The following is a 26,310-nucleotide window of genomic DNA, read 5'->3' as shown; positions in this document are numbered from 1 at the left end:
CTGTCCAACCTTCAATACTGCTGTTACAGAAAAACCAAGTCACTCCATTTCATTCAAGGGTAGCATTTTTGATATTTAAACAAACATTTATTGGGTATCCATTTTATATCAGGTAGAATGTTCACAGATTCCTTCAGAAGCTGCAGCCACATGAAGCCCCCTTCACATTTTACCAGATTACATGGGTAATTAAGCCTTAGACCTGCCCTATTACATTGGTCACTAATCACAAGTAGGTAAATTTAAATTAATTTAAATTAAATTAAATTAATATGGACAGTATAGTCACATCATCACAGAAAGTTCTGCTGGACAGCATTGCTTTAGACAATAGTATGCAGCTGTAGTTGGTTTGAGAATACACCCATTTTAATGAGAGCAAAAGGAAAATTAGATCAACCAACCATACACAAGGAATTTGGTAGGGAAAATAATGGGTTTGCTGATATTTTGGAGGTCTTTTACAGGTAGTGAGTTCTATATACTCCATGTTCAAACTATTCCTGCTCAGTCTTTGGAAGTTGCATTAACCATTTCAGACCATGGGATTACTTTTGCAATACATACTGAATTAAGTTCCTGTTTCTCCTTGTGTATATGGATGGGGCCAGATGATATTTCAAAGAAGTACTACTCTGCTTTACACACACACACACACACACACACACATGTCTCCCCATCAAATTCCCTTTGTTCAAATTACCTCCCTCATCACATTGCCTCCACTCCCCCCACTGCCCATGCCCTAAACCAGATGGCGAGACACAAGTGAACCACTGGAGAACTGGAAAACAAAGGTCATAATACTTGACTTAAGTTCAAGTCAAATCTAAAAATAAAACCAAAAAAAAAAAAAAAAAAAATTAAGATACACATCTGAGAGAATAACACTGTCCCCAGACAAAATAAAGAAAGTTAGGGCTGTGGAAGGGGAAGGGTACTGAGCAGTTAGGGGAGTGTGAACTCAAGAAAGCTGCATGCCTCCACAGCAATCAGGAAGTTGCTTGGCAGCTAAGCTAAGTTTTCCTTTTCCTGGGTGTCCATTGAAGACTGCCAATCAATAGCAGGCAATAATTCACCCATTCATCACCTGGGAGAGAGTGAGGCTTATCACTCTGCTCAGCACCTCATCCAGTCCATGCTGAGGAGATCATCCTTGTTCTTTGACCTGGAAGGCTCACAAGGACTCCCAGAAAGGGGGCAGGTAGAGCAGGATACTTGAAGACAAGGTGGTAACATAAAGGAAAAGCCTTTATGCAGTAGTGTGAATCTGGCCTGAAACAACTTGAGTTCTCTCACAAAAAACAATATATGTCACTTCAGTTACATATACCACATTGAATTCATGACACTTTGGGAGGATCTGGGCCCTTGCCTTGGATAATGAGGTACCTGCAAGGAAAGATAACTCAGAGCACAAATAAATTGTAGGCCGGCAGTTCCCAATATTCCAGGAGATGTTTGCATATTTGAAGAAAATGCAATTGCACCTGAAATTCATGGTGATTAAGGGTAGCATATGGAATGGGACAAGCAACTGAGACATAAGCCATCAAAGGGATGGGGGTAGGGAGCAGAAATGTTGGTATCCCCAAATCCAAACCTACTCCTTCCTTATTGGCAGACGCCCAAAGTTTGTTCAAAGGTTCATGGCTCCTACGCCATGTGCTCAGAGAAGGAGCACTTCCCCAACCAGAGGTTTCAAGAAGAGGTGGCATCTGCCTCTCCAGAGTGATATATGACTCTCAGTTACTCTGTGTATGGGACAGAGCTGATGACTGATCATGTTATTTTATGTTTATTATATACATTTCTAAAACATAGGGTTATGACTGCTTCCAAATAGTCCAACAGGATGTGGCTTCTCAATATTACCTGACTGTCATCCACCTTGCCCTTTGTGCCGGAAGTGCCTGTTACATAATTTTCATAGGAATTAATGAACAGAATGACTCTGTCAATAATTTCACGTGTGCAAAAAATATCATGTTTCTATTGTTCTTATCTTTTTTTTATATATGTGACTCTCTGTTTTTGTTTTGTTTTGTGGGTAAAATTTAGAGATGGTAAAATGCACAGATCTTAAGCTTACATGGCAAGGACTTTTGATAATGCATATACCCATATAACCTCCACCCCACTCAAGATAGAGAACATTGCCATCATCCCCAGAAAGTTTCCTCACAACCCACCCCTCACAGATAATTACTGGTTGACCAAGAGGACAACAGACGCTCAATATGCTTGAGAGAAAATGATTAAGTGTGAGAAAAGGATAAAAAGGGAAAGGGGTAGAATTCAGAACCTGGTGGAGAAATTTATATTTAGGAGAAAGGTACCTCTCCACCCGCAAGAAGAAAACTGCTTTAAAGGAGAGCTCTGGGAACATATTCGGACACTTGTTCACTGGGAAACAAAATATGTTCTGGAGGCCTGCCTATCTTGTAGCCCCTTCTGAGGAAAGCTGACCGGAGGTCCCTGACATCCTGTCACAGCCCACTGGACCCTCATCTGTGGCTGGACCCATCAGTTGAGCTCAGGAGCTGAGGAGGTGGGGACAGCCTGGGCAACTCTGCCTAACCAGGACAATATCCCCAAGTGGACCTCACAGACTCTTTGTCTCTTGTGGAGTTTAAATGTGAAACATAAACAAGACTCAGCGACTATGGGATAGGATAGAAGTGGAGAGACATTCAAAGAGAAAGCAATAAACAGAACCCAGCCAAAAGCTGAAGCCTGGGTAAGTTGAAACCATAAATAACTGAAGTTAGGAGATCGAACAGAAGTTTGTATAAGCAGAAGTCAAGTCGTGACTTCGCCACACTTGCCTGCTCCTCTTCCTAAACAAGAAGTGGAAGCTATTCAAAATCACTATCAGTCAGAGGTACAAGGAGGCTCTTCTACAGAAACAGCTACATCCTCACCAGGGCAGGCTGGGGACAGGATGCCAGCCCAGCCAGGTACCACTTTGCAATACACTAGACTTTTTTCCTGTTTGCAACCATGGGGGTAAGGTTGGAGGAAACTTGAAGGGGTGATGCAGTATACTGCAGACAAGCAATAGCCAGAGCCATTATCATCCCCAGGTCTAAAGCGTTTTAGGGGGAAATGAATTTGAATTCATGTGTGGCAGAAAGGGCTAAGATGGCCCATGAGTGAAGGGATGTCAGGTTGGTTTTGAATAAGCCATAGCAGTGAGATCAAGAAAAGATGAACAGAGTAGAGGTGAGGTGGTTCGACCACAGAACAGTGTAACTAGACAGGGAGATGCTTTATTACCCTAATTGCAAAGGAATAACAAACTTCTGCATTTTGAGGTGAAAACCAGAAAACTCAGTACATGCATGAAGTTGGATTCTTCCAGTTTCCAGGCCATATTCCAAAGCCAGTGAGGCCCAGGTGTAAACTGGATTCAGTTTCCTTATTATCATGAGTAATCTCACCAATTAATCCCAAAGAGGTTGCCCAGGTGAATCTTTATTCCTGGCAATCTAATGAGCCTGATTAAAAGAAATACTCATGCAGAGTAGATACAGCTCAGTGGTTGAGAACCTGCTTTGCATGTATGAGGTCCTGGGTTCAATACCTAGCAACGCCTAAAGACAAAAAAAAAACCCAGAAACTTCAACAAGGAATGTTTGCTACTAAAATGAGCAAACACCAGCTCACTGAAAAAATAAAAGACCTAAAAGATTTTCCTTGATTAACATTCAAAAAGATATCATTGTCTCTCAAATTATATTACCATGATTATAATAAAAATCTCAATGAAATCTGAAATACAATTATTCTAAAGTTAGAGAAATGAGAAGAAATTAGGCTTACCAAATTGGAAAGCATTACATAAAGCTGCAATAATTATAATTTGATTGAGGCACAAGAATCAGCAAACATGTCAATGTATTAGACTAAACATTCCAGAAAAAGACCCCTAGATACAATTTTTAAAGGAGGCATCACAATTCATTGGGAAAAAATATGTTTTTAGTGACTAAGAACTGTTGCTGAGTATGTTAATAATGGAAATTCTCTCCTTATATCCTAAACTTAGGTAAATCCAAGGCTATGTATAAAATGTGAAAAGGAGACAGAAGAGTTGCCTGGGTCTAGGAGCACTTTCTAAACTAAACTAAGTCACATCACAAAAAACTAATCAACAGATTCAATTATGTAAAATATATGTTTATATACAAAATAATATATTTACCAAAATAAAAAAGGATACTGACATATTCCAAGCGAAAGAAGATAAGGTGTTAATAGGTCCATTCAAAACTCACTAAAATCAAATTCTAAAATCACTAGAACTCCATCTGAGTAATATACAAAGTATAGGATCAGACAAGTATATTGTAATTGATAAGCAAACATGTGAGAAAACTGCCAACTATCTCTAATAATTGAAGAAAAGCAAATTCGAAAGCAAAGATAATCATTTGGACAATTAAGTTAAGCAATACTTAAGCAATACTTTTAAAAAGTGAAAGTATTTAATGTTGACAAAGCACTCTTGTTGAGAGTCCAGTTCAGTATAATAACCTTCTTGAAAATAATCCAAAGCAAGGGGAAGGACTTTTTTTTTTAAGATTTATTTTTTATTTATTTCTCTCCCCTTCCACCCCCCGCCGAGTCGTCTGCTCTCTGTGTGTCCATTCGCTGTATGTTCTTCTGTGACTGTTTCTATCCTTATCAGCGGCACTGGGAATCTGTGTTTCTTTTCTTTGTGTCATCTTGCTGTTTCAGCTCTCCGTGTGTGCGGCGCCATTCTTGGGCAGGCTGCACTTTCTTTCGCGCTGGGCGGCTCTCCTTACAGGGCTCACTACTTGCGCGTGGGGTTCCCCTACATGGGGGACACCCCTGCATGGCAGGGCACTCCTTGTGCACATCAGCACTGCACCTGAGCCAGCTCCACACAAGTCAAGGAGGCCTGGGGTTTGAACCACGGACCTCCCATGTGGTAGGCGGACGCCCTATCCATTGGGACAAGTCCACTTCCCGGGGAAAGACTTTTGTACAAAATATCTCTAGCAACAGTTTTGAACACACAAAAGTATTATAAAGCTATCTACATATACTTATAGAAAATTTTTTTTATGAAGATTGCTTGTATTAAGCTAATCATGATATGAAATTGGAGATACATCAGATACAATTATGTATTTTAAAATACATAGAAAAAGATTGATAGGAAAATAATGTATATTAAAATAATGGTGATTATACTAATGTGTGGGATAATGAGAATTTATTTTTACCTTTTGAAATTATTATTATTATTGTTTTTTATTCTGGTAAAATATATACAACCTAAAATTAATCATTTTACTTTACTTTCAAATATACAATATGGTAATATTAAACATACTCACACTCTTGTGCTGTTACCACCATCTGTTACCAACATTTTCTATCACCCCAAACAGAAACTCTATATTGTTTCCTTATTTTCACATTTCTAGATTTTCCATATTTTCCACAGTGAGATAATTTTTTTGAAAAATAAACTATTTTTTTTAAAGGGAAGAAAGAAAGAGCAGATAATTTGGTCTCAATCTAGAGTTTATCAAGAGGGCATTCTGAGGTTATTATCAAATGTTTATAAAAAATAAAGTACACAAAGAATGTTTAAATAAGTGATAACTACTATTGCCCTGGAGCAAATGCCCAGAAGTCTAGCATGCTTATATAATTGAATCTTAACCTTATTCAAAAGAATGAATCATTTATAGACTTCAACTCTTTTCTCTAATATATTAACGTAATTAAAATTCAGTTAAATAAAATTCAACTTGTCTGACCATTTCAATTTTTTATAAATGTAATTCCATTATCTGATTTATGCCCAAACGTTAGACAACATGGTTAATATCTAAATAGTACTCACAATAACTTATTTAAATTACAAGTCATTATTCTAACACCTAATTGCTGATATGAACACTGACAAACTGAAAAACACAGCAACTTACTCAAGGTTAAATGAAGTAAATGGACAGTTTAAAGATAATAGCTTCAAAGTTTGATGTTTGAAGGACTCATGTCAGATTTTCAAACTTCCTACAAATTTATAGTAATCAAACAGTTTAGTACTGGAATAAAGATAGATATATAGATTGATAGAATTGGTAGTCCAGATAATAACCTCATATTTATGGTCAAATGATTTTCAACAAGGATGCCAAAATAATTCAGTGGAGAAAGAATAGTCTTTTCAACATATTGCAGGGACAACTGGATAGCCACAGGCAAAACAAAAATGTTGGACCCATTTTTTATACCATAAAAAATTAAGTCCCAAATAAGAGCCAAATCTACAAAAAATTTTAGAAGAAAACGTAGGAGTAAATCTTCATGATTTTGGGTTAAGGAAAGGCTTCTTAGATACAATACCAAAAGCATAAGTGAGAAAGCAAGATAAACTTCATTAAATTAAAAACTCTTGTCCTTCAAAGGACACCATCAAGACAGTGAAATAACAACATACAGAATAAGAGAATATATTTGCAAAGCATATATCTGATAAGGGACTACCATATATATTGAATCCTTTCAATGCAGTAGTAAAAGTACAAATGGCCCAATTAAAAATTGGGCAAAAAGGGAAGCAGATTTGGCCCAACGTCTGCCTACCACATGGGAGGTCCAAGGTTCAAACCCAGGGCATCCTGACCCGTGTGATGAGCTGGCCCATGCGCAGTGCTGATGCGTGCAAGGAGTGCCGTGCCACCCAGGGGTGTCCTCTGTGTAGGGGAGCCCCACACGCAAGGAATGAGCCCCATAAGGAGAGCCACCCAGCCTGAGAAAAGTGCAGCCTGCCCAGGAATGGCACCTCACACACAGCAAGATGACACAACAAAATGAGACACAGATTCCAGGTGCCACAGACAAGAATACAGGCAGTCACACAGCAAATGGACACAGAGAGCAGACAACTGGGGCAGGAGGGAAGGGGAGAGAAATAAATAAATACATCTTTTTTTAAAAATTGGGCAAAGAATCTGAATGTTTCTTCAAAGAATACATACAAATGGCCAATAAGCACATGAAAAGCTGTTCAACATCATTAGACATTAGGGAAATTCAACCAAACCCATAATGAAAAACTACTTCGCACCTACTAGGATGGGTATATTAAAAAATACAGATAACAACAAGTGTTAGTAAGGATATGGAGAAACTGGAGGCTTTTTAAAATGCTGGTTTAATATATAATAGGCAATCACTTTGGAAAGTAGTCTGGTAGTTCCTCAAAATGTTAACCATAGACTTGCAATATAACCCAGCAATTCCACACCTAAGTATACACCAAGAAAAATTAAAAAAATAAAAACCTGTGTCCTGGGGCTTCTCACCACTGGCTTTGAGTGGCTCTCGGGCTGTGCAGGGGGAAGAGGGGAATAATAATCCAGGGTGCCAGTCCACACTGGTCTCCCAGCATGCCTCAGTTACCATGCCTTGCAATATTAAGGAAATCGAGGACTTCCTGATCACAGCCAGAAGAAAGGATGCCAAATCTGTCAAAAGCAAGAAAAATAAGAATAATGTGAAATTTAAAGTTCGCTGCAGCAGGTATCTTTATACCTTGGTCATAACAGACAAGAGAAGGCAGAGAAACTGAAGCAGTCCCTGCCCCAGGTTTGGCAGTGAAGGAGCTAAATGAACCAGACGTGCTGATTTGAAGTATTAAAATGCTAAAAAAACAACAACAACAAAAAACTATGTCATGGGAGCACATAGGTTGAGATGTAAGTCAGTGGTTGAGCACCTGCTTCCCATGGAGAGGGTCCTGAGTTCGATCCCCAGTACCTTTGAAAATTTTTTAAATTAAAAAAACCTATGTCCACGCAAAAATTTGAACATGAAACATTGTACATAATAACAAAAAAGTAAAACCAACCCAAATGCCCATCAACTGATGAATAAATAAATAAAACATGATATGTTCATACAAGGAAATAGTATTCAGTCATGCTACAACCTGGATGAGCCTTGTAAACATGAAAGAAGTCAGTCAGAAAAGACCACATACTATACAATTCCATTTATGTGAAGCGTCCAGGATAGGCAAATTTATCAAGACAGTAAGTAAGTTAGGGGAAGTGGATTGGCTCAATGGATAAGGGCGTCCGCCTACCACATGGGAGGTCTGTGGTTCAACCGGGCCTCCTTGACCCATGTGATGAGCTGGCCCATGTGCAGTGCTGATGCACTCAAGGAGTGCCCCTGCCACGCAGGGGTGTCCGCTATGTAGGGGAGCCCCACGTGCAAGGAGTGTGCCCCGTAAGGAGAGTTGCCCAGCGCAAAAGAAAGTGCAGCCTACCCAAGAATGGCGCTGCACACATGGAGAGCTGACACAGTAAGATGATGCAACAAAAAGAAACACAGATTCCCAATGCCGCTAATAAGGATAGAAGCAGTCACAGGAGAGCACACAGTGAATGGACACAGAGAGCAGACAACTGGGGGGGAAGGGGAGAGAAATAAATAAAATTTTAAAAAAAGAAAGTAAGTTAGTGGTTGCCTAGAGGTGGGATTTTGGGGGGTGGGGAAACAGAGTGACTGCTAATAGGTACAGAATTTCTTTTTGAGTTGTTGGAAATGTTCTAAAATTGATTGTGATGATGATGGTTGCACAACTCTGAATACACTGAAAATCACTGAACTGTTTTTAGTATACACAATTATTTTAGTATACACACTTTGGGGAAATATTATCTCAATAAAATTGGTGGTTGTTTTTTTTTTAAAGTCTGATGCTTGAGCATTTCTATGTCACTTTTTTTTTTAAGAATCACTGATTTTTTAAAGATTTCTTTTATTTATTCACCCCCCCCCCTTTGCTGCTTGCTTGCTATCTGCTCTCAGTGTCCATTTGCTGCACATTCTTCAGTGTCTTCTTGTCTCCCTTTGTTGCATCACCTTGCTGCGCCAGCTGTCCGTGGGCATTGGCCATCAGCTCTCCACAGGCGCCCGCCAGTTTGCCTTCACAAGGAGGCCCTGGGACATGAACCCAGGGTCTCCCATATGGTAGACGGGAGCCCAATCGATTGAGCCACATCAACTTCCCTCTATGTCACTCTCAATATGCCAACAAAATCTGTCTAAACAAATTCCATTTAATTAGGTATAACAAGTCCACTATTAAGAAACAAGGAATCTACTTCATATCAATCACTGGGAATAGTTTTGGAATCCGTTCTAGATTTGCGGAGTCCCAGGTTCACAGATGGTCAAGGCTATCGCTTCTAGGCAGTCCGGGAACTTTGGCAAACTTTGGCAATCTCAGAGAAAGGCAGATGCTTCCAAATTTAGAGGTACTGCAGATGAAATTGGAGAAGAACCAGTCACCAATCTATGGTCCAAGGCTTAGATAGGATGATAAGGGCCTTGGGGGGGGGGGGGGGGAATTTAGAATAGCTTTAGCATCTTTTGTAGGAAATCTCCAGAAGTTAACTCTTTGGCCTTAATAATCTTTTTTTTTAATAAAAGCAGTTTTATTGAGATATATTCACACCCATGGCTTTAAGTATAGTCACAAAGTTGTATATTCATTATCACAAGAAAATTTAGAACAATTTCATTACTCCAAAAAGAAAAACTCCACACCCCTTAGCAGTCACCTCTTAATCCCTCTATCCTTCCACAGCCTTACATAACCACTAATCTAATTTCATCTTTATAAATTGATTTATATTTAAATTTTATATAAATGGAATCATACAATATGTAGTACTTTGTGTCTGGCTTTTTTCACTTTGCGTAATATCGTTTTATCTGATATTAATAGCTTGTAACATTAACATACATTTGCATGGTTTTAAAGAAAAACACTCCTATATTCAATATTACCCATATTTATATTTCACATAAGGTTTTACTATGCTATACAGTCCCATGTTACATTTTTTAGCTTTCCTATTAGTAATATACATGACCTTAGAGTTTCCCTTTCAACCACTGTCACACACATATAAATAGCACTGCTAGTTACAAATATTATGTTGTGCTTTCACCTTTTCTATTCATTTCCAAAGATTAATACACATCATTTTTTACCAATTCTGCACAAGTTAACCCTCAGCTGTCCATTTTCTGCTGACTCATATTCAAGTTATTAATTCCATGAGATTAGAAAATATATTTAGTTCATAGTAGTGTAATCATACCATATATGTCCTTTTGTGTCTGGTTTGCTTCATTTAACATAACATCCTCCAGGTTCACCCATGTGGTCATATGTTTTATGACTTCATTTCTCTCACAGCTGCATAATATTCCATCATGTGTATACCCACCACAACAGGGTTGTTTCCATCTTTTGGCAATTGTGAATAATGCCACGATGAACATCATTGTGGTTTTTTACGTTTGTTTTGTGTTATTTTTTTAAAGATTTATTATTTACTTATTTTTTTTTAAATTTCTCTCCCCTTCCCCGCACCGCCGCCCCCCGCCCCACCATCAGTTGTCTGCTCTCTGTGTCCATTCACTGTGTGTTCTTCTGTGCCTGCTTGTATTCTTGTCAGTGACACCACAATCTGTGTCTCTTTTGGTTGCATCATCTTGCTGCATCAGCTCTCTGTGTGTGCGGTGCCACCCTGGGCAGGCTACACTTTTTTTGCACTGGGCAGCTCTCCTTATGGGGCGCACTCCTTGCATGTGGGGCTCCCCTATTTGGGGAACATCCCTGCATGGCACGGCACTCCTTGCGTGCATCAGCACTGCACGTGGGCCAGTTCACCACATGGATCAGGAGGCCCTGTGTTTGAACCCTGGACCTCCCATGTGGTAGGCGGATGCTCTATCCATTGAACCAAATTCGCTTCCCTGAACATCGTTGTGTTGATGTCTGTTCATGACACTGCTTTCAGTTATTTTGGATATATACCCAGTAGTAGTATTGCAGGGTCACATGGCAATCTTATTCAACTTCTTTAGGAAAACTGCCAAACTGTCCTCCACAGTGGCTATACCATTCTACAGTTCCACCAACAGTGAATAAGTGTTCCTATCTCTCCATACGCTCTCCAACACTTGTAGTTTTCTGTTTTTTCTTTTTTTGAGGTACTGGGGCCAGGGATTGAACCCTGGACCTCATATGTGGCAAGCCGGCACTCAACCACTGAGCAACATCAGCTCCCATGAGATGTTTTTTTTGTCTGTTTGCTTGTTGTTTGTTCTTTTTTTTTTTAAGATTTATTTTATTTCCTGCCACCCCCTCATTGTTTACATTTGCTCTGTTTGTTGTATGCTGGTCTTCTTTTAGGAGGCACCAAGAAGTGAACACAGGATCTCCGATGTGGGAGGGAGGTAGGTGCCTAATCACTTGAGCCACCTCCACTCCCTGCTTTGTTGTGTGTGTTTCTCATTATGTTTTCTTCGTGTCGCTTGTTATGTCATCTTTTTGCATCAGCTCGCCACGCCTGCCCATCATGTCAGCTCACTATCTTGCTCATTTTCTTTAGGAGGCACTAGGAACAGAATCTGGGACCTCCCATGTGGTAGGCAGGAACCCAATCACTTGAGCCACATCCACTTCCCTGTTTGTTCTTTTTGTTCTTAGGAGGCACAGGAAACCAAACCTGGGACCTCCCTTGCAGGAAGGAGGCACTCAACTGCTTGAGCCACTTACACTCCTCTTTTCTGTCTTTTTAATGGTGGTCATTCTAATTAGTGTGAAATAATATCACATTGCTGCTTTGATTTACATTTCCCTAATTGCTAGTGATGTTGAACATTTTTTCATGTGTTTTTTTTTTTACCATTTGTGTCTTCTTTGGACAAATGTCTATTCAACTCTTCTGCCCATTTTTTAATTGGGTCATTTGTCTTTTTTTTTGAAAGATTTATTTATTTATTTATTTATTTATTTATTTATTTATTTATTTATCTCCCCTTTCCCCCACCCTGGTTGTCTGTTCTCTGTGTATATTTGCTGCATCTTCTTTGTCCACTTCTGTTGTTGTCAGCAGCACAGGGTCATTTGTCTTTTTATTGTTGAGTTGCACCCTCTCTTCATATATGATGGATATTATACACTTATCGGATATGTGATTTCCAAACATTTTCTCCCATTAAGTTGGCTGCCTTTTCACCCTTTTGACAAAGTCCTCTGAGGTGAAAAAGTGTTTAATTTTGAGGAGGTCCTATTTATCTATTTTTAATTTTGTTGCTCATGCTTTGGGTATAAGGTCCAAGAAACCACCACCTACCACAAGACTTTTAAGATGTTTCCCTACATTTTCTTCTAATAGTTTTATGGTCCTGGCTTTAATATTTAGGTCTCTGTTTGAGTTGATTCTTGTATACAGAGTGAGACAGGGATCCTCTTTAATTCTTTTGGTTATAGATACCCAGTTCTCCCAAAGCCATTTGTTGAAGAGGCTGTTTTTTTCCCATTAACATGGACTTGGTAGGTTTGACAAAAAACCAGTTGGCTGTAGAGGTAGGGTTTTACTTCTGGACTCTCAAGTCTATTCCACTGATTGATGTGTCTATCTTTATGCCAATATCATGCTGTTTTCACCACTGTAGCTTTGTAAAATGTTTCAAGATCAGGCAGTGAAATTCCTCCCACATAACTCTTCTTTTTTAGAATACTTTTGGCTATTCAGGTGCACTTTCCCTTCTAAATAAATTTGTTAATTGCCTTTTTCAATTCCTGTAAAGTAGGCTTTTGGAGTTTTGATTGGTACTGCATTGAATCTATATTTCAGTTTGGGTAGGACAGACATCCTCACAATATTTAGTCTTTCAATCCATGAACACAGAATGTTTTCCCATTTGTTTAGGTTTTCATTGAATTCTTTTAGCATTGTTATGTGGTTTTCTGCACATAGGTCCTGTACTTCTTCAGTTAAATTGATTCTTAGGTAGTTAAGTCTTTTTGTTGGGATTGTAAATGGAATGATTTTCTGGTTTCCTTCTCAAATTGGTCAGTACTAGTGTACAGAGACATTATTGATTTTTGTGTGTTGATCTTGTGTCCTCCCACTTTACTGGACACATTTATTAGCTCAAGTAGCTTTATTGTAGACATTTCAGAATTTTCTAAATAAAAGATCATGTTGGGAAGCAGATGTGGCTCAAGCAATTGGGCTCCCATCTACCATATAGGAGGTCCAGGGTTAGATGCCCAGGGCCTCCTGGTTAAGGCAAACTGGGCCACGTGGTAAGCTGGCCCATGCAGAGTGCTGGCCTGTGTGGAGTGCTGCCCCATGCAGGAGAGCTGGCCCACACAGAGAGCTGGGGCAGCAAGATGATGAAACAAAAAGAGACATAGAGGAGAGATAATAAGAGACACAGCAGATCAGGGAGCTGAGGTGGCACAAGAGAATAACCACCTCTCTCCCACTCCAGAAGACCCCAGGATCAGTTCCCACAGCTGCCTAATAAGAATACAAGCAGGCACAGAAGAGCATACAGCAAATGGACACAGAGAGCAAACAATGAAGGGAGGAGGAAGAAATAAATAATTTTTTTTAAAAAAAGATCATGCCATAAGTAAATACTGAGAGGTTTACTTCTTTCTCTGTTTGGGTTCCTTTTACTTATTTTCCTTGTCTAATTGCTCTAGTTGGAACTTTTAGCACACTGTTGAATAACAGCGGTGACAGTAGGCATCCTTGTCTTCTTCCTGATCTTAGAGGTAAAGCTTTCAACCTTTCCCCATTGAGTACAATGTTGGTTATGGGTTTTCATATATGCCTTTTATCATATTGAGGAATTTTCCTTCTATTTCTATCTTCTGAAGTGTTTTTTTTTTTTTATCATGAAAGGATGCTGGATCTTGTCAAATACCTTTTCTGCATTGATTGAGATGATTATGTGGTCTTTTTTCCTTCAATTTGTTAATGTGGTATATTACATTGATTGATTTTCTTATGTTGAGCCAGCCGTGAATAAATCTCACTTGGTCATGATGTATAAGTCTTTTGATAAGCTGTTGGATTTGATCAGCAAGTATTTTGTTGAGAATTTTTGCATCTATGTTCATTAGAGAGGTTGGTCTCTGCTTGTAGTGTCTTTATCTGGCTTTCTGGTATTAGGGTGATGTTGGCTTCATAAAATGTGTTGGGTAATTTTCCCTCCTCTTCAATTTTTTGGAAGAGTTTAAACAAATTTGTGCTAATTCTTCTCAAAATGCTTGGTAAAATTTACCTGTAAAGCCATCTGGTCCTGGACTTTTTATTTGTTGGGAGGTATTTGATGACTGATTCAATCTCTTTAAATGTGATTGGTTTGTTAAGTTCTTGTATTTCTTGTAGTGTCAGTGTAGGTTTTTGTAGAAATTTTTCCATTTCATCTAGGCTATCTAGTTTGTTGGCATATAGTTTTTCATAATATCCTCTTATGATCCTTTTTATTTCTGTGGGGTGAGTTGTAACTTTCCTCCTTTCATTTCTGATTTTATTTATTTGCATCTTCTCTTTTTTTTTCTTTGTTAGTGTAGCCAAGGCTTTGTCCATTTTATTGATCTTCTCAAAGAACCAGCTTTTGGTTTCATTGATTTTCTCTAATGGTTTTTTTCCTCATTTTCATTTATTTCTGCTCTAATCTTTATTCTTTCTTTCCTTCTGCTTGCTTTGGGAGTGTTTTTCTGTACTTTTTCTAGTTTCTTTTATTGTTCAATCAGATCTTTGATTTTAGCTCTCTCTTCTTTTTTAATATAGGTGCTTAGGGCTATAAATTCCCCTCTCTGGTGATATATCTAGGCTGGTCTGGTAAACATGAGGCCCAGATCAATGAGAACAATGAAGAAGTGGGCAGATACATGGGTGAACAAGGTCCAGAACTAAGCCCTAGACATAACAGCACAGAATTTGGTTAACGAGAAGGAGGAGTCAAGAATGCAGACTGGTAACTAGTGAGGCAGAGTGAAAGTGTTTCAAGGAAGAGAGTAATTAATTTTGTCTAATGCTCATAATTAATTTTGTCAAATGTTCATAATTAATTTTGTCAAATGCTCAAGAAAGTCCAAAAAATAAATGAGAATGAGAATTAAAAAAAAAAAAAAAAAAAAAAAAAAATTCCCCTCTCTGCACTGTCTTTGCTGTATCCCATAAGTTTTAATAGGTTGTGTTCTCATTTTCATTCATCTCAATATATTTACTAAATTCACTTGCAGTTTCTTCTCTGGCCCACTTATTATTTAGGAGTGTGTTGTACAGCCTCCATACATTTGTGAATTTTCCTCTTTCCCACCTATTATTGATTTCCAGTTTCATTCTATTATGATCTAAGAAGGTGCATTGTATAATTTCGATCTTTTTCTATTTATTTCTATTTATTTCCTCATTACCTAACATGTGGTTGTGGTCTATCCTGGATAAAGACTGAGCACTTGAGAAGAATATATAACCTACTGAGTTGGGATGCAACATTCTATCTATGTCTGTTAGGTCTAGCTCGTTTATCATATTGTTCAAGTTCACTGTTTCCTTGTTGATCTTCTGTCTAGTCATTCTATTTAATGATGTGAGTGGTGTGTTGAAGTCTCTAACTATTATTGTGGAGATGTCTATTCCTCCCTTCAGTTTTGCTAGAGTTTGCCTCATGTATTTGGGGGCACTCTGGTTAGGTGCATAGATATTTATGACTGTTATTTCTTCCTGGTCGTTTGTCCCTTTTATTAATATATAATGACATTCTGTATCTCTTACAAATTTTTTGCATTTAAAGTGTGTTCTGTCTGATATTACTATAGCTACCCCTGCTCTTTTTGGTTACTTCTTGCTTGGATTTTCTTTTTCCAACCTTTCACTTTCACAGCCTGTTTGTGTCCCTGAGACTAAGGTGAGTCACTTGTAGTGTAGTCAATATATGGGTGGCTCACATTTTGGTCTTTTTTAAGGTATCAGGACCAGGGATTGAACCCAGGACTTCATATGCGGAAGATGGTGCTCAATCACAGAGCCACATCGGCTCCCAAAATGTTTTAATCCTTTCTGATAGCCTATATCTTTTGATTGGGGAGTTTAATCGATTCATATTCAGTAATATTACTGTAAATGCTTTATTTATTTCCACAACTTTATTCTTTGGTGTTCATATGTCATATCTTATTTTTGTCTGCCTTTTTTCTTTTGGTTATCCTTTCTGCTCTTCCTGCCTTCTACACTCTCCTCCAAGCCTCACTTGTTTGTCTTTTTCTTTCAGGCTGTAAGGCTACCTTTAGTATTTCCTGCAATGGTGGATTCTTTTAGTTTCCTAATTGCATCATACCACTGTCTTCTCACCTCCATGGTTTCCAGTGAGAAAGCCACACTAAGTCTTACTGGGCATCCCTTGTATGTGATGGTTTGCTTCTCCCTTGCTGCTCTCAGAATTTTCTCTGAGTTTGACATTCTGAGTAATATGTTTCTTAGAGTAGGTCTATTAGGATTTAATCTTATTGGGGTCTGCTGTTTCTTGAATATGTAAATTCATTTCTTTCAATAGATTTGGGGAGTTTTCAGCCATTATTTCCTCAAATATTCTTTCTGCCCCATTGCCCTTCTCTTCTCCTTCTGGAACTCCCATGACATGTATGTTGTTGCATTTCCTGTTGTCATTCAACCCCCTTAGCCCCTGCTCAATTTTTTTCCATTCCTTTCTCACTGCAATTTCAGCTGTTCTGTCTTCTGTATCACTCATTCTTTCTTCTATCATTTCAAGATTGCTATTGTGTGCCTCTGATGTGTGTGTGTTTTTTAAAGATTTATTTATTTCTTCTCTCCACTTCCCCAGGTGTTTTCTGCTTGCTATCTGCTCTGTGTTTCTTGGCTGTTTCCTCTGTCTGCTCATCTTCTTTTAGGAGGCACCAGGAACTGAACCTGGAACTTCCCATGTGGGAGGTAGGTGCTCAACTGCTTAAGCCTCATCTGCTCCCCTCTAATGTATTTTTTATCTCATCTATTGTGTTTTTCATTCCCATGAGCTCTGTTTCTTTTCTATTCAGGTTTTCAAATTCTTTCTGCCCATTCAGTGTCTTCTTTTTTTTTTAAATATTTATTTTTCATTTATATCTCTCCCTTTCCCTGCCCCAGTTGTCTGCTCTCTGTGTCCATTTGCTGTGTGTTCTCCTGTATCCGCTTCTATCCTTTATCAGTGGCACCGGGAATTTGTGTTTCTTTTCGTTGCATCATCTTGTTGTGTCAGCTCTCCATGTGTGTGGTGCCATTCTTGGGCAGGCTGCTTTCTTTCACACTGGGCAGCTCTCCTTATGGGGCACACTCCTTGTGTGTGGGGCTCCCCTACACGGGGAACACCCCTGCGTGTCACAGCATTCCTTGTGCTCATCAGCACTGCACATGGGCCAGCTCATCACACAAGTCAGGAGGCCCTGGGTTTTAACCCTGGACCTCTATCCATTGAGCCAAAACCACTTCCCTCAGTGTATTCTTTTTTTTTTTTAAAGATTTATTTATTTATTTATTTAAATCCCCCCCCCCCCCGGTTGTCTGTTTTCTGTGTCTATTTGCTGCGTCTTGTTTCTTTGTCCGCTTCTGTTCTCATCAGCAGCACGGGAAGTGTGGGCGGCGCCATTCCTGGGCAGGCTGCACTTTCTTTCACGCTGGGCGGCTCTCCTTACAGGTGCACTCCTTGCGCATGGGGCTCCCCTACACGGGGGACACCCCTGCGTGGAGCGGCACTCCTTGCATGCATCAGCACTGCGCATGGGCCAGCTCCACATGGGTCAAGGAGGCCTGGGGTTTGAACCGTGGACCTCCATGTGGTAGACGGACGCCCTAACCATTGGGCCAGGTCCGTTTCCCCCTCAGTGTCTTCTTGATGTCTTTTATCTCTTTAGCTATATTGTCTTTCAACTCATAAATTTGATTTTGAAAATTTGTATGAGTATCATTAATTGTCTCAAATCCTGTCTCATCTGGGGCTTTGATATATTCCTTCACTTTGGCCATTTCTTCCATTTTCTTAGTATAGCTTGTAATTCTTGGCTGATGTCTAGGCATCTGATTATATGGTGAGTTTACTCTAATCTCCAATTTCTTTCTCTTTCATAAGGATTTAGTGGTGGGAGGCAGTGTGTTACTGCTCTTCTTTGATTCTTGGTTCAACCTGTTCTGGGTCTTTAGGATCGTCTCTGTTAGTTGCTCAAATCTGAGCCCCGGAATCAGTAATGGGCTGCAGACCTGCTTCCAAGGGACTTGGGGAGGAGGTTGTAAAGGAAGAGCCTCTTTTATTTACTTACTTTTAATTCCTTTAATGCACTTCCTTGGTTGGCCAGCAGATGGCACACTTCAGCAGGCCTCTCAGTTCAAAGCCTGACGGGAGTGTGCTGCAACAGGGACAGGATCAAGGTGACAGAGGATCCTGCCTGGGGGCTATTCAGAGCCTTGTAATTAAAACTTTCTCGGAGGTTGTTCTCCAACCTTTGCTGGCAGCCCCCTCTCTTTTCCCCAGGTAGGAAATTATTCCCCTCCTTTCTGTGCATCTTCAACAACCAATCCTGGTCTGTAGGGAGAGTGATTGAGAGGGTCGGATCTCTTCAGGCAGGAGCTGGCTCCCACGGCAAACAATAGTGCGGCCCCTCTCAGCCTGGGGGGGGGGCTCCTGGGACACCGCAGATCTAATTTGTGGGTCAAAAGCTGAGTCACCTTAGGCTGTGACCCTCCCTCTCCTGTTTCCTGGGGAGGTGGATCCCTGTGGCCCCCTTTTTAGCAGCTGGCCTAGTGCCTGGGAATTCAAAATTATCTATAGGGGAGGGGAAGGTACAGTTTTGAGGTAGAGATTCTTTTCCTTTGTCCATCTCTCTTCTGGGCAGTGTCCACCCTTCCCCTGGTGTCCTAAACCCTAGAACATTTTTTTCCAGGCTGTTCCTGCCTGTCCTCTAGCTATTTTTCTGGGAGAGAAGAGAGTCCCATGCCTTTCTAGTCTGCCATCTTCTCAGAAGTCCCCTAGCCTTAGTAATCTTTTTTTAAGGCAGTACTGGGATTGAACCCAGGACCCTGTATATGGGAAGCAGGCACTCAGCCACTTGAGCTACATCCACTCCCCAAGCCTTAGTAATCTTATGGCTCTGGTTTAGTTGGCCACAGAGCAAGGACATCTCTGTGTTAATCCATACCTCCTACTGAAGCAGGCTAGACAGGGAATCAACAGATGGATCTGGAATCTGACAGAAAAACCACTGCCATTGAATATGTGTCCTCCAGGACCCCCAAGATGGCTGCTGCAAGACCCTCAAGAGATTCTCCCATTCGGAACAAGATTTGCTCCAGAAGGCAGAAGCCCTGGATATTCTCCAAGGGCCTCATCATTGGGCCCTCCCCAGGGGATTGATGGGTGGAGTGATCAATCAAAACAGCAAACAGCTGGGACTCCTCCCATAGCATGAGCAAAGGGGAGGAATAATTAATGATTTAAAAAGCAAGTGCAAAGCCCTCTTGCTCTCTCTTGCCTTCGCCCTGTCCCCGTGCCTATTTGTGCCCTATTATGGCTTCGCCCCTGCCTGGATCAATATGCAAGTAAACCTGGGGCTTTACAATTTATAATGGGGAACCGTATTCTGCAAATTAGTCCTCTTTATCACTCTTCAGCCCCTTCCTCTCTTCCTGGGACCAGTGATCTGTTATTTTTCCCCATTTCTCTTCCCTCCCTACCTTAATAAATTACTGGTCTAATCAATGTGGCTTGAAATTCATTTCTTGCGGTTTAGTCAGGAACCTAGACAAAATCCGGTAACACTACCACATCTATATAAATAAAATATGCCACACAGAACAGAACATACAGAATTTAAAAGCTCATACCTACAAACCATATGAAGAGCTACCACTGAAACTAAGTCACTATGAGATTTTGTTTGGAGGTTCTTCTCTAAAGTAAAAAAACAGATCTAAAGGTAAAATGTCACTGTATATACAAATACAAGTATTGCTGGCAATCATTAAAGCGTGTGTACTGTATAAATTAAACCTATGCCTATATTGTACCAGAAATGTACAAATATAAAAAGTTCACTAAGTGGTTTTAGCATAAAAACATAATTAAGGGAAGCGGACTTGGCCCAATGGATAGGGTGTCCACCTACCACATGGGAGGTCCATGGTTCAAACCCCGGGCCTCCTTGACCTGTGTGGAGCTGGCCCATGCGCAGTGCTGATGCCTGCAAGGAGTGCCGTGCCACGTAGGGGTGTCCCCCGTGTAGAGGAGACCCACACGCAAGGAATGCATCCCATAAGGATAGCCACCCAGCATGCAAGAAAGTACAGCCTGCCCAGGAATGGCACCACACACACAGAGAGCTGACACAGCAAGATAATGCAACAAAAAGAAACACAGACTCCCGGTGCCGCTGATAAGGATAGAAGCGGTCACAGAAGAACACACAGTGAATGGACAGAGAGAGCAGACAACTGGGGAGGGGGGGGGGAGGGGGGGAGGAAGGGGATGGGGGGAGGGGAGAGAAACAAATAAAAAATAAATCTTAAAAAAAAAAACATAATTAAACACATTTTTTCTTGACCAAGACAGGTCTTTAAAGATGGCCTACAACAGTGGTTCTCAAAGTGTGGCCCCTTGAACTAGTGATTCCGTTTCATGTGTCTCTTCAACAAATGGGGCTGATAAACTGGATATCCACATGCAAAGGAATGAAGGTGGACCCCTACCCTTATACCATACACAAAAATTAACTCAACATGGATTAGAAACCAAAATATAAGAACCAAAACTGGAAAACTTCTAGAAGAAAACACAGAGAAGCATCTTTAGGACCTCATGTTAGGCAGTGGTTAGTGTAAATTATAAAGTAGTGTAAAGTAAGCTTTATACTAAAAGCATGAGAAGAAAAAGGAAAAATAGATAAATGGGACCTCATCAAAATTACAAACTTTTACACATCAAAAGACTTCATCATGACAGTAAAAAGACAAGATACAAGAATGGGAGAAAATGTTTGGAAATCACATATCTGATAAGGGTTTAATATACAGAATACGTGAAGAAATTCTACAACTCAATAACAAAAAGACTCCCACTTAAAAATGGGCAAAAGGCTTGAATAGACATTTCTCCAAAGAAGATATACAAACGAACAACAAGCACATGAAAAGATGTTCAATCTCTTTAGCCATTAGGGAATTGAAATGAGATACCATTTCTCTCACAGTAGAATGACTACTCTATTTTTCTTTTTTAATGGAAAATTACAAATGTTGTAGAGGATGTGGAGAAATAGAGACATTTGTTCATTGCTGGTGGAAATGTAAAATGGTGCAGCTGCTGTGAAAGACAATTTGGCAGTTCCTCAGAAATTCAAGTATAGAATTACCATATGACCCCACAATCCCACCTCTAGGTGTATATTCAAAAGAATTGAAAGCAGGAACTTGAACAGATATTTGCACGCCAATGTTCAGAGCAGCATTATTCACAATAGCCAAAGGATGGAAGCAACCCAATTGCCCATCAACAGATGAGTGGATAAACAAAAAGTAGCATACACGTGAAGTGGAATACAAGTCAGCCATAAAAAGGAATGAGGTCCTGATACATGCAACGATATCGATAAACCTCGAAGACATCATGTTGAGTGAAAAAAAGACAAGCACAAAAGGACAACTATTGCATGACCTCACTGATCTGAAATAATTAGAATAAACAAATTGATAGAGTCAGAAACTGGAATACAAGTTACCAGGGGCCAGCCGAGGTGGGGTAGGGAGTGCAGAGTTAATGTTTAATTTGTACATAGTTTCTGCTTGGGGTGAAAGAAAATAATCAACACAGCAGTCAAACCATCAATCAGCTCTGAATGTGGAATAAAAACATTTTCAGAAACACAACCACTTACCTCCCATTTACCACACACTTTGACAAAATTAGTTAACAAGATAGAAAATGCGTGGGATCCAACTAAGGGGCTCCAACTAAGAAGGAAGTGAGGAAAGGTTAAGGATGACAGCTGTGCCTCATGCCTGGAGAGCAATCAGTCCAGATTTTAAAGGGAGGATGGAAGGGCGTGTGTGTGTGTGTGTGTGTGTGTGTGTGTGTGTGTGTGTGTGTGTGTGTGTGTGTGTGTGTGTGTGTGTATGGAGGGGGTGGGGAGGAGGGACAGATCAGCTTGGGTTGAAGCATTTGGAAAAACTGCTAGGCATTTGACAAATCTGTTGGAGTACTTGGGGTGGGGGAATTAGCAATGAATACATGGAAAGCTAAGAAAATAGGGGGAAAGGTAATTATTAATCCAAATAAATAATAGTTGTAGAGAGTAACCATGAAGAAACCCTGATAAACCATCCAAAAATTCAAGGTGACCCCCGAGGAAAGAGCCATCATTTGTATGCTTGCCCCACTCCAGGAATTCACAACGAATCTGTATTAAACAGAGAAGCAATAAAACCAAAAGAATAGCAGCTTAGCTATCAGTGACATGCAGATGCTCATGTAAAGAAACCAGTCAAGGAGAGGATAGTCAACTGGCCATGGAACGTCACATGAGGACACATCTTTTCTACCTCCTTCCTCTCCTCCCCAGTACCAGGAGTGTGAGCACAGGAAGAGTGGTAGTAACAGTAGCAGGACACTGTAGGAGCACATACCCAGCTCCCCTCTTCAACTAGAGATACAAGTTTAGCCTGTGCTGAGAAGAGGTTTGAATCAAATATGAAATTACGCTTTTAAAATGAACAGAACTGGATCTTAGAAAAGGGACTTATACAAACTAAGTAACTGAAGTGTTATGGAATCAGGCTGAGATATCATCAAGGAAGTTTACTTTCCAGAGGGAAAAAAGAGGTTTGACAAGAAACAGTAGCAGTTTTTTTCTTTTTTTCAGGAGGGATGGGGATGATAAAAGGTGTTAGATCATTGTGCTTGAGAGCAGTTACACAAATTAGAAAAATATCAGAGAAGTGCTATGAAAAGAATGAAAACAGATGTGAAATGATGGTGACGTGTTGCAACCTTAGGGTGGACAATCAGGGAAAGCCTCTGTGAGAGGTAACATTTGAGCTCAGGGCAGAATGAAGGAACCAGCAACAGGAAAGTTGGGCGAATGGCAAACTTCCCAGGCACAAGCTACAGCTGTGAGAAGGTCTGAGCTGGGTGTGAGGAACAAAAATAAGCCCAGCATGGCTCCACTATGGTGGGCTAGGAGGAGAATGGTATTGGATGAGATCAGAGATGTAGGCAGGGGCCAGATCACAAGAGCTGACCCTGAGGACAGAGTGAGCACGTTTTATTCTCTCCAATGGCAGCAAGGCAAAGGTGCATGCTTCTTGTGGACTAGATATGGACCCTATACAAGGGGCTCTGCCCCAGATGCCAGAAGCAAAGTGATGATAACAGAGAGCACAATGCTGGAAGCCAAGAGCTGAGGGGAGGCATGATACAAGTCAAGGGACCTAAGTCTAGGTTCCCAGTGCAGGGATTGCCAAGGAACCCACAAAAGCACCCTTCGGTGGGCGGGTGGGGAAGTGTTGGTATTTGGCATCGGCCACACCCAAAGGGCATCAACTCCAGATTACATCTGTACCAGGCTACAGATGTCCCCCTTACATGGTTCCAGAGGAGCCAGAGACAACCTAGAGAATAGTGGGGAAAGGCAGGGAAGTAGTGAGGGACAGATCATAGCCCATTACCAGGGCTGGGGATTAAACCCGGGACCTCGATGTGGGTAGCTAGCACTCAACCACTGAGCCACAACAGCTTCCCTGAGTCGGTTTCATTTGCTTGTTTTAGTGTTTTCAGGAGGCACTCAGGACCTCCCTATGGGAGGCAGGAGCTCAACTGCTTGAGCCACATCCGCTCCCTCCCATTCCCTTTTGTAGGTTTCCCAACCAGAAGCATACCTGAAGCAAATGAAGCAGGAAAAGGGAGGGGTAACGCTTTAAAGATAGTGAGGGATTTAAGTTTGGCATTAGACTAGACTGTAAATTTTATTTGCCTGAAAAAACAAGAGTATTCAATAATACCTGAGTGACCAGAAATGACATGGGGCTGAAGAATTCCCCCAGACTGAGAAACTCATAAACAAAAATGTCATAATGGATCCTGAGCTGCAGATTTTTCCCCCTTCCTTCTGTTTCCATTTTCTAATTTTTCTCTAATATTGTTACATAAAAGTTTGTTTTTTTTAAGAAGATACTTTATTTAGTTAAACAAAGGACAGGCTTCATGTTTTAAACGGCATTTGAGATGAATTTTGAAGATGGCTGATTTTGGCAGGCAGAAGCAACATAGAGAGGAGGCCTACCTGTTTATGGGGGAGGATGAGGCACAGGGTTCATTTGTGTAAAAGGTTGTTCAGGTTGGCTGAGTTAGTGTAAATGTAGGGAATATGGCAGATAAAACCAGAGGTAGCATTGCATTTTTGTTTATAAATGAACAGACTTGCTCAAGCTAACTTAAGTGAGGTAGGGTTTCTGGTAAGGACATACAGAGGAGCCCAGAAAAAGCTGACCAACCAGTCCTCAGAACGCCTCACACTGACGGGTGGTACTGGACCAAAGGAGGCTCTGGGAACCTAACAGGCAGGAGTGTGGTTCTTCAATTTGGTACTCCATCTTTAATATGATTCAGCTACTCTCTGCATGCCTACTACATCTTTCTGTACTGCTACCAGCTGGCTTCTTTCTCCCTGCTCTGTAGGTTGCACACGGTGTCTTCTCTAATTGGTGCAAGTTTTCACTGTTAACTGTCTCATTTCCTTGGCATGTTAGTTCCTGACATTGGGAAAATGACTGACCCAGCTCAGTTTGGTACATTAGACGTTATAGGCTGGCTGCCCTTAGGCTCTACCAACTGGGGCTGGAAGTAGGAGAGTCCTGTGAGTATTTTGAGTGTGGGGAGGGGGCTGAGGACAGAAAGGTACAGCCACGTGGGACAAATCAGTCATTTCCACCTAATGAAGGGCTCTGGGCATATTTGGGCTTGGCTATTCTGTACAGCAAGGAATGGGTCAAAATATCAAGAGCCTTAAATTCCAGAGTAAGACAATCTGCACTTGTGTAGGTAATAGTGATTTAAGAAGTCACTGCCCCCCTTTCCTTCAGGCATTGAGGGGTGGTTTTAGGATTCAGTACTCTTTTTCTTTCCTATAACTGAAGAGGACAGCTACCTCTGCAAGAAAATTTCACATAGCCTAGGGGCAGATCTCAAGGAGTAGAGGATAAGAGAAATGTCTGTGTGAAACCCCTGCCGCTCAGGCAATATCTCTAATGTAATTGGCATCCAACACAGTTAAAAAATACAGCGTTCAAGGATACAATATCCACCAGGGGTGTAACCTCATGCAAATAAGAGTAAGCCAGTGCTATGAGAAGGTTTAGTTCCAAGTTTTTTTGTGAGGTGTAGCAGTTTGATATGGTTATGAATTCCAAAAATAGATATTGGATGTTTGTAATCTGGTCTGTACCTGGGCGTGATTGTTATGATTAGGGCTTTGATTGGACCACATCATTAAAGCACTGATAAAAAACATGGCAAGGGACAGAGTTGAGGGTTTTTGATATTGGCATTTGATGCTGAAGCCTTAAGCTGGAGCCCCAGGAAGTCCGCTCACAGAGGAAAGAGAAGCAAGCCCCAGGAAGACAGGACTCCTGAGCCCAGGAAGAAGCAAGCCCTGGGAATAGAGGAACCCTGAGCCTGGAGAGAAGCAAGACCTGGGAAGGGAGGAACCCCGGAAGCCTGGACCCTAGCAGACATTGGCAGCCATCTTGCTCCAACACATGGAAATAAGACTTCAGTGAGGGAAATAACTTATGCTCTATGGCCTGGTATCTGTAAGCAACTACCCCAAATAAATACCCTTTATAAAAGCCAATCAATTTCTGGTAGTTTGTATCAGCACCCCTTTGGCTGACTAATTGGTGGTCTTTTGTTTTTGTTTTTTGTTGCTGCTGAAAAGTCAAAAAGACAACAAAGATATTTGTACTTTTACTGACAGTGAAAAGATTTAGGAGTTGGCTATATGAGTAGTTAAGTGGCCAAATTTAAGAAACAAGGAAGATATAAATATTTGGACAATTCTCCTTGTAAAATGCTTTTAAGACAAAGAAAGCATAAACTACCCCTTTCACAACCATAAACGAATTATGACTATGACTATATATTCAATAAGAATCTGGTAAACTCAAAAGACTATAATAAGAATTAGTAATCTTTTATTAATTCAATAGATAACTATTGAACATAAACCATGTAGAACAGTCTGTGCCAAAGGCAGGATGGGTCAGTCTTCAACAGGTGTTTAAAGTATTGATAAACTACATTCCATATGTTCCATAAAAGAATCTTCAATATAATTTCTTAGGAAGAATTCAGCTCTCTTAACTTCTAATTTTCCCTTTAAAAATAAGTGTT

At 40.5% G+C, this 26,310-nt stretch overlaps 1 protein-coding gene across 1 annotated transcript in view; it reads right to left on the bottom strand.

The window, feature by feature from the left end:
- Positions 1 to 7,331: 7,331 nt before the first annotated feature.
- GMFB (glia maturation factor beta) overlaps positions 7,332 to 26,310 on the bottom strand; it is a 32,657-nt gene continuing 13,678 nt past the window's right edge. The window contains exon 7 of the mRNA XM_071213930.1: positions 7,332 to 7,514. Coding sequence (XP_071070031.1) covers positions 7,488 to 7,514 — 27 coding nt within the window. The 3' untranslated portion in view covers positions 7,332 to 7,487. The remainder of the gene's footprint in view (positions 7,515 to 26,310) is intronic.

This window comes from Dasypus novemcinctus, chromosome 3 (assembly GCF_030445035.2).
Source record: "Dasypus novemcinctus isolate mDasNov1 chromosome 3, mDasNov1.1.hap2, whole genome shotgun sequence".
Lineage (NCBI taxonomy): Eukaryota > Metazoa > Chordata > Mammalia > Cingulata > Dasypodidae > Dasypus > Dasypus novemcinctus.
This window is presented reverse-complemented; position numbering and strand designations above follow the sequence as displayed.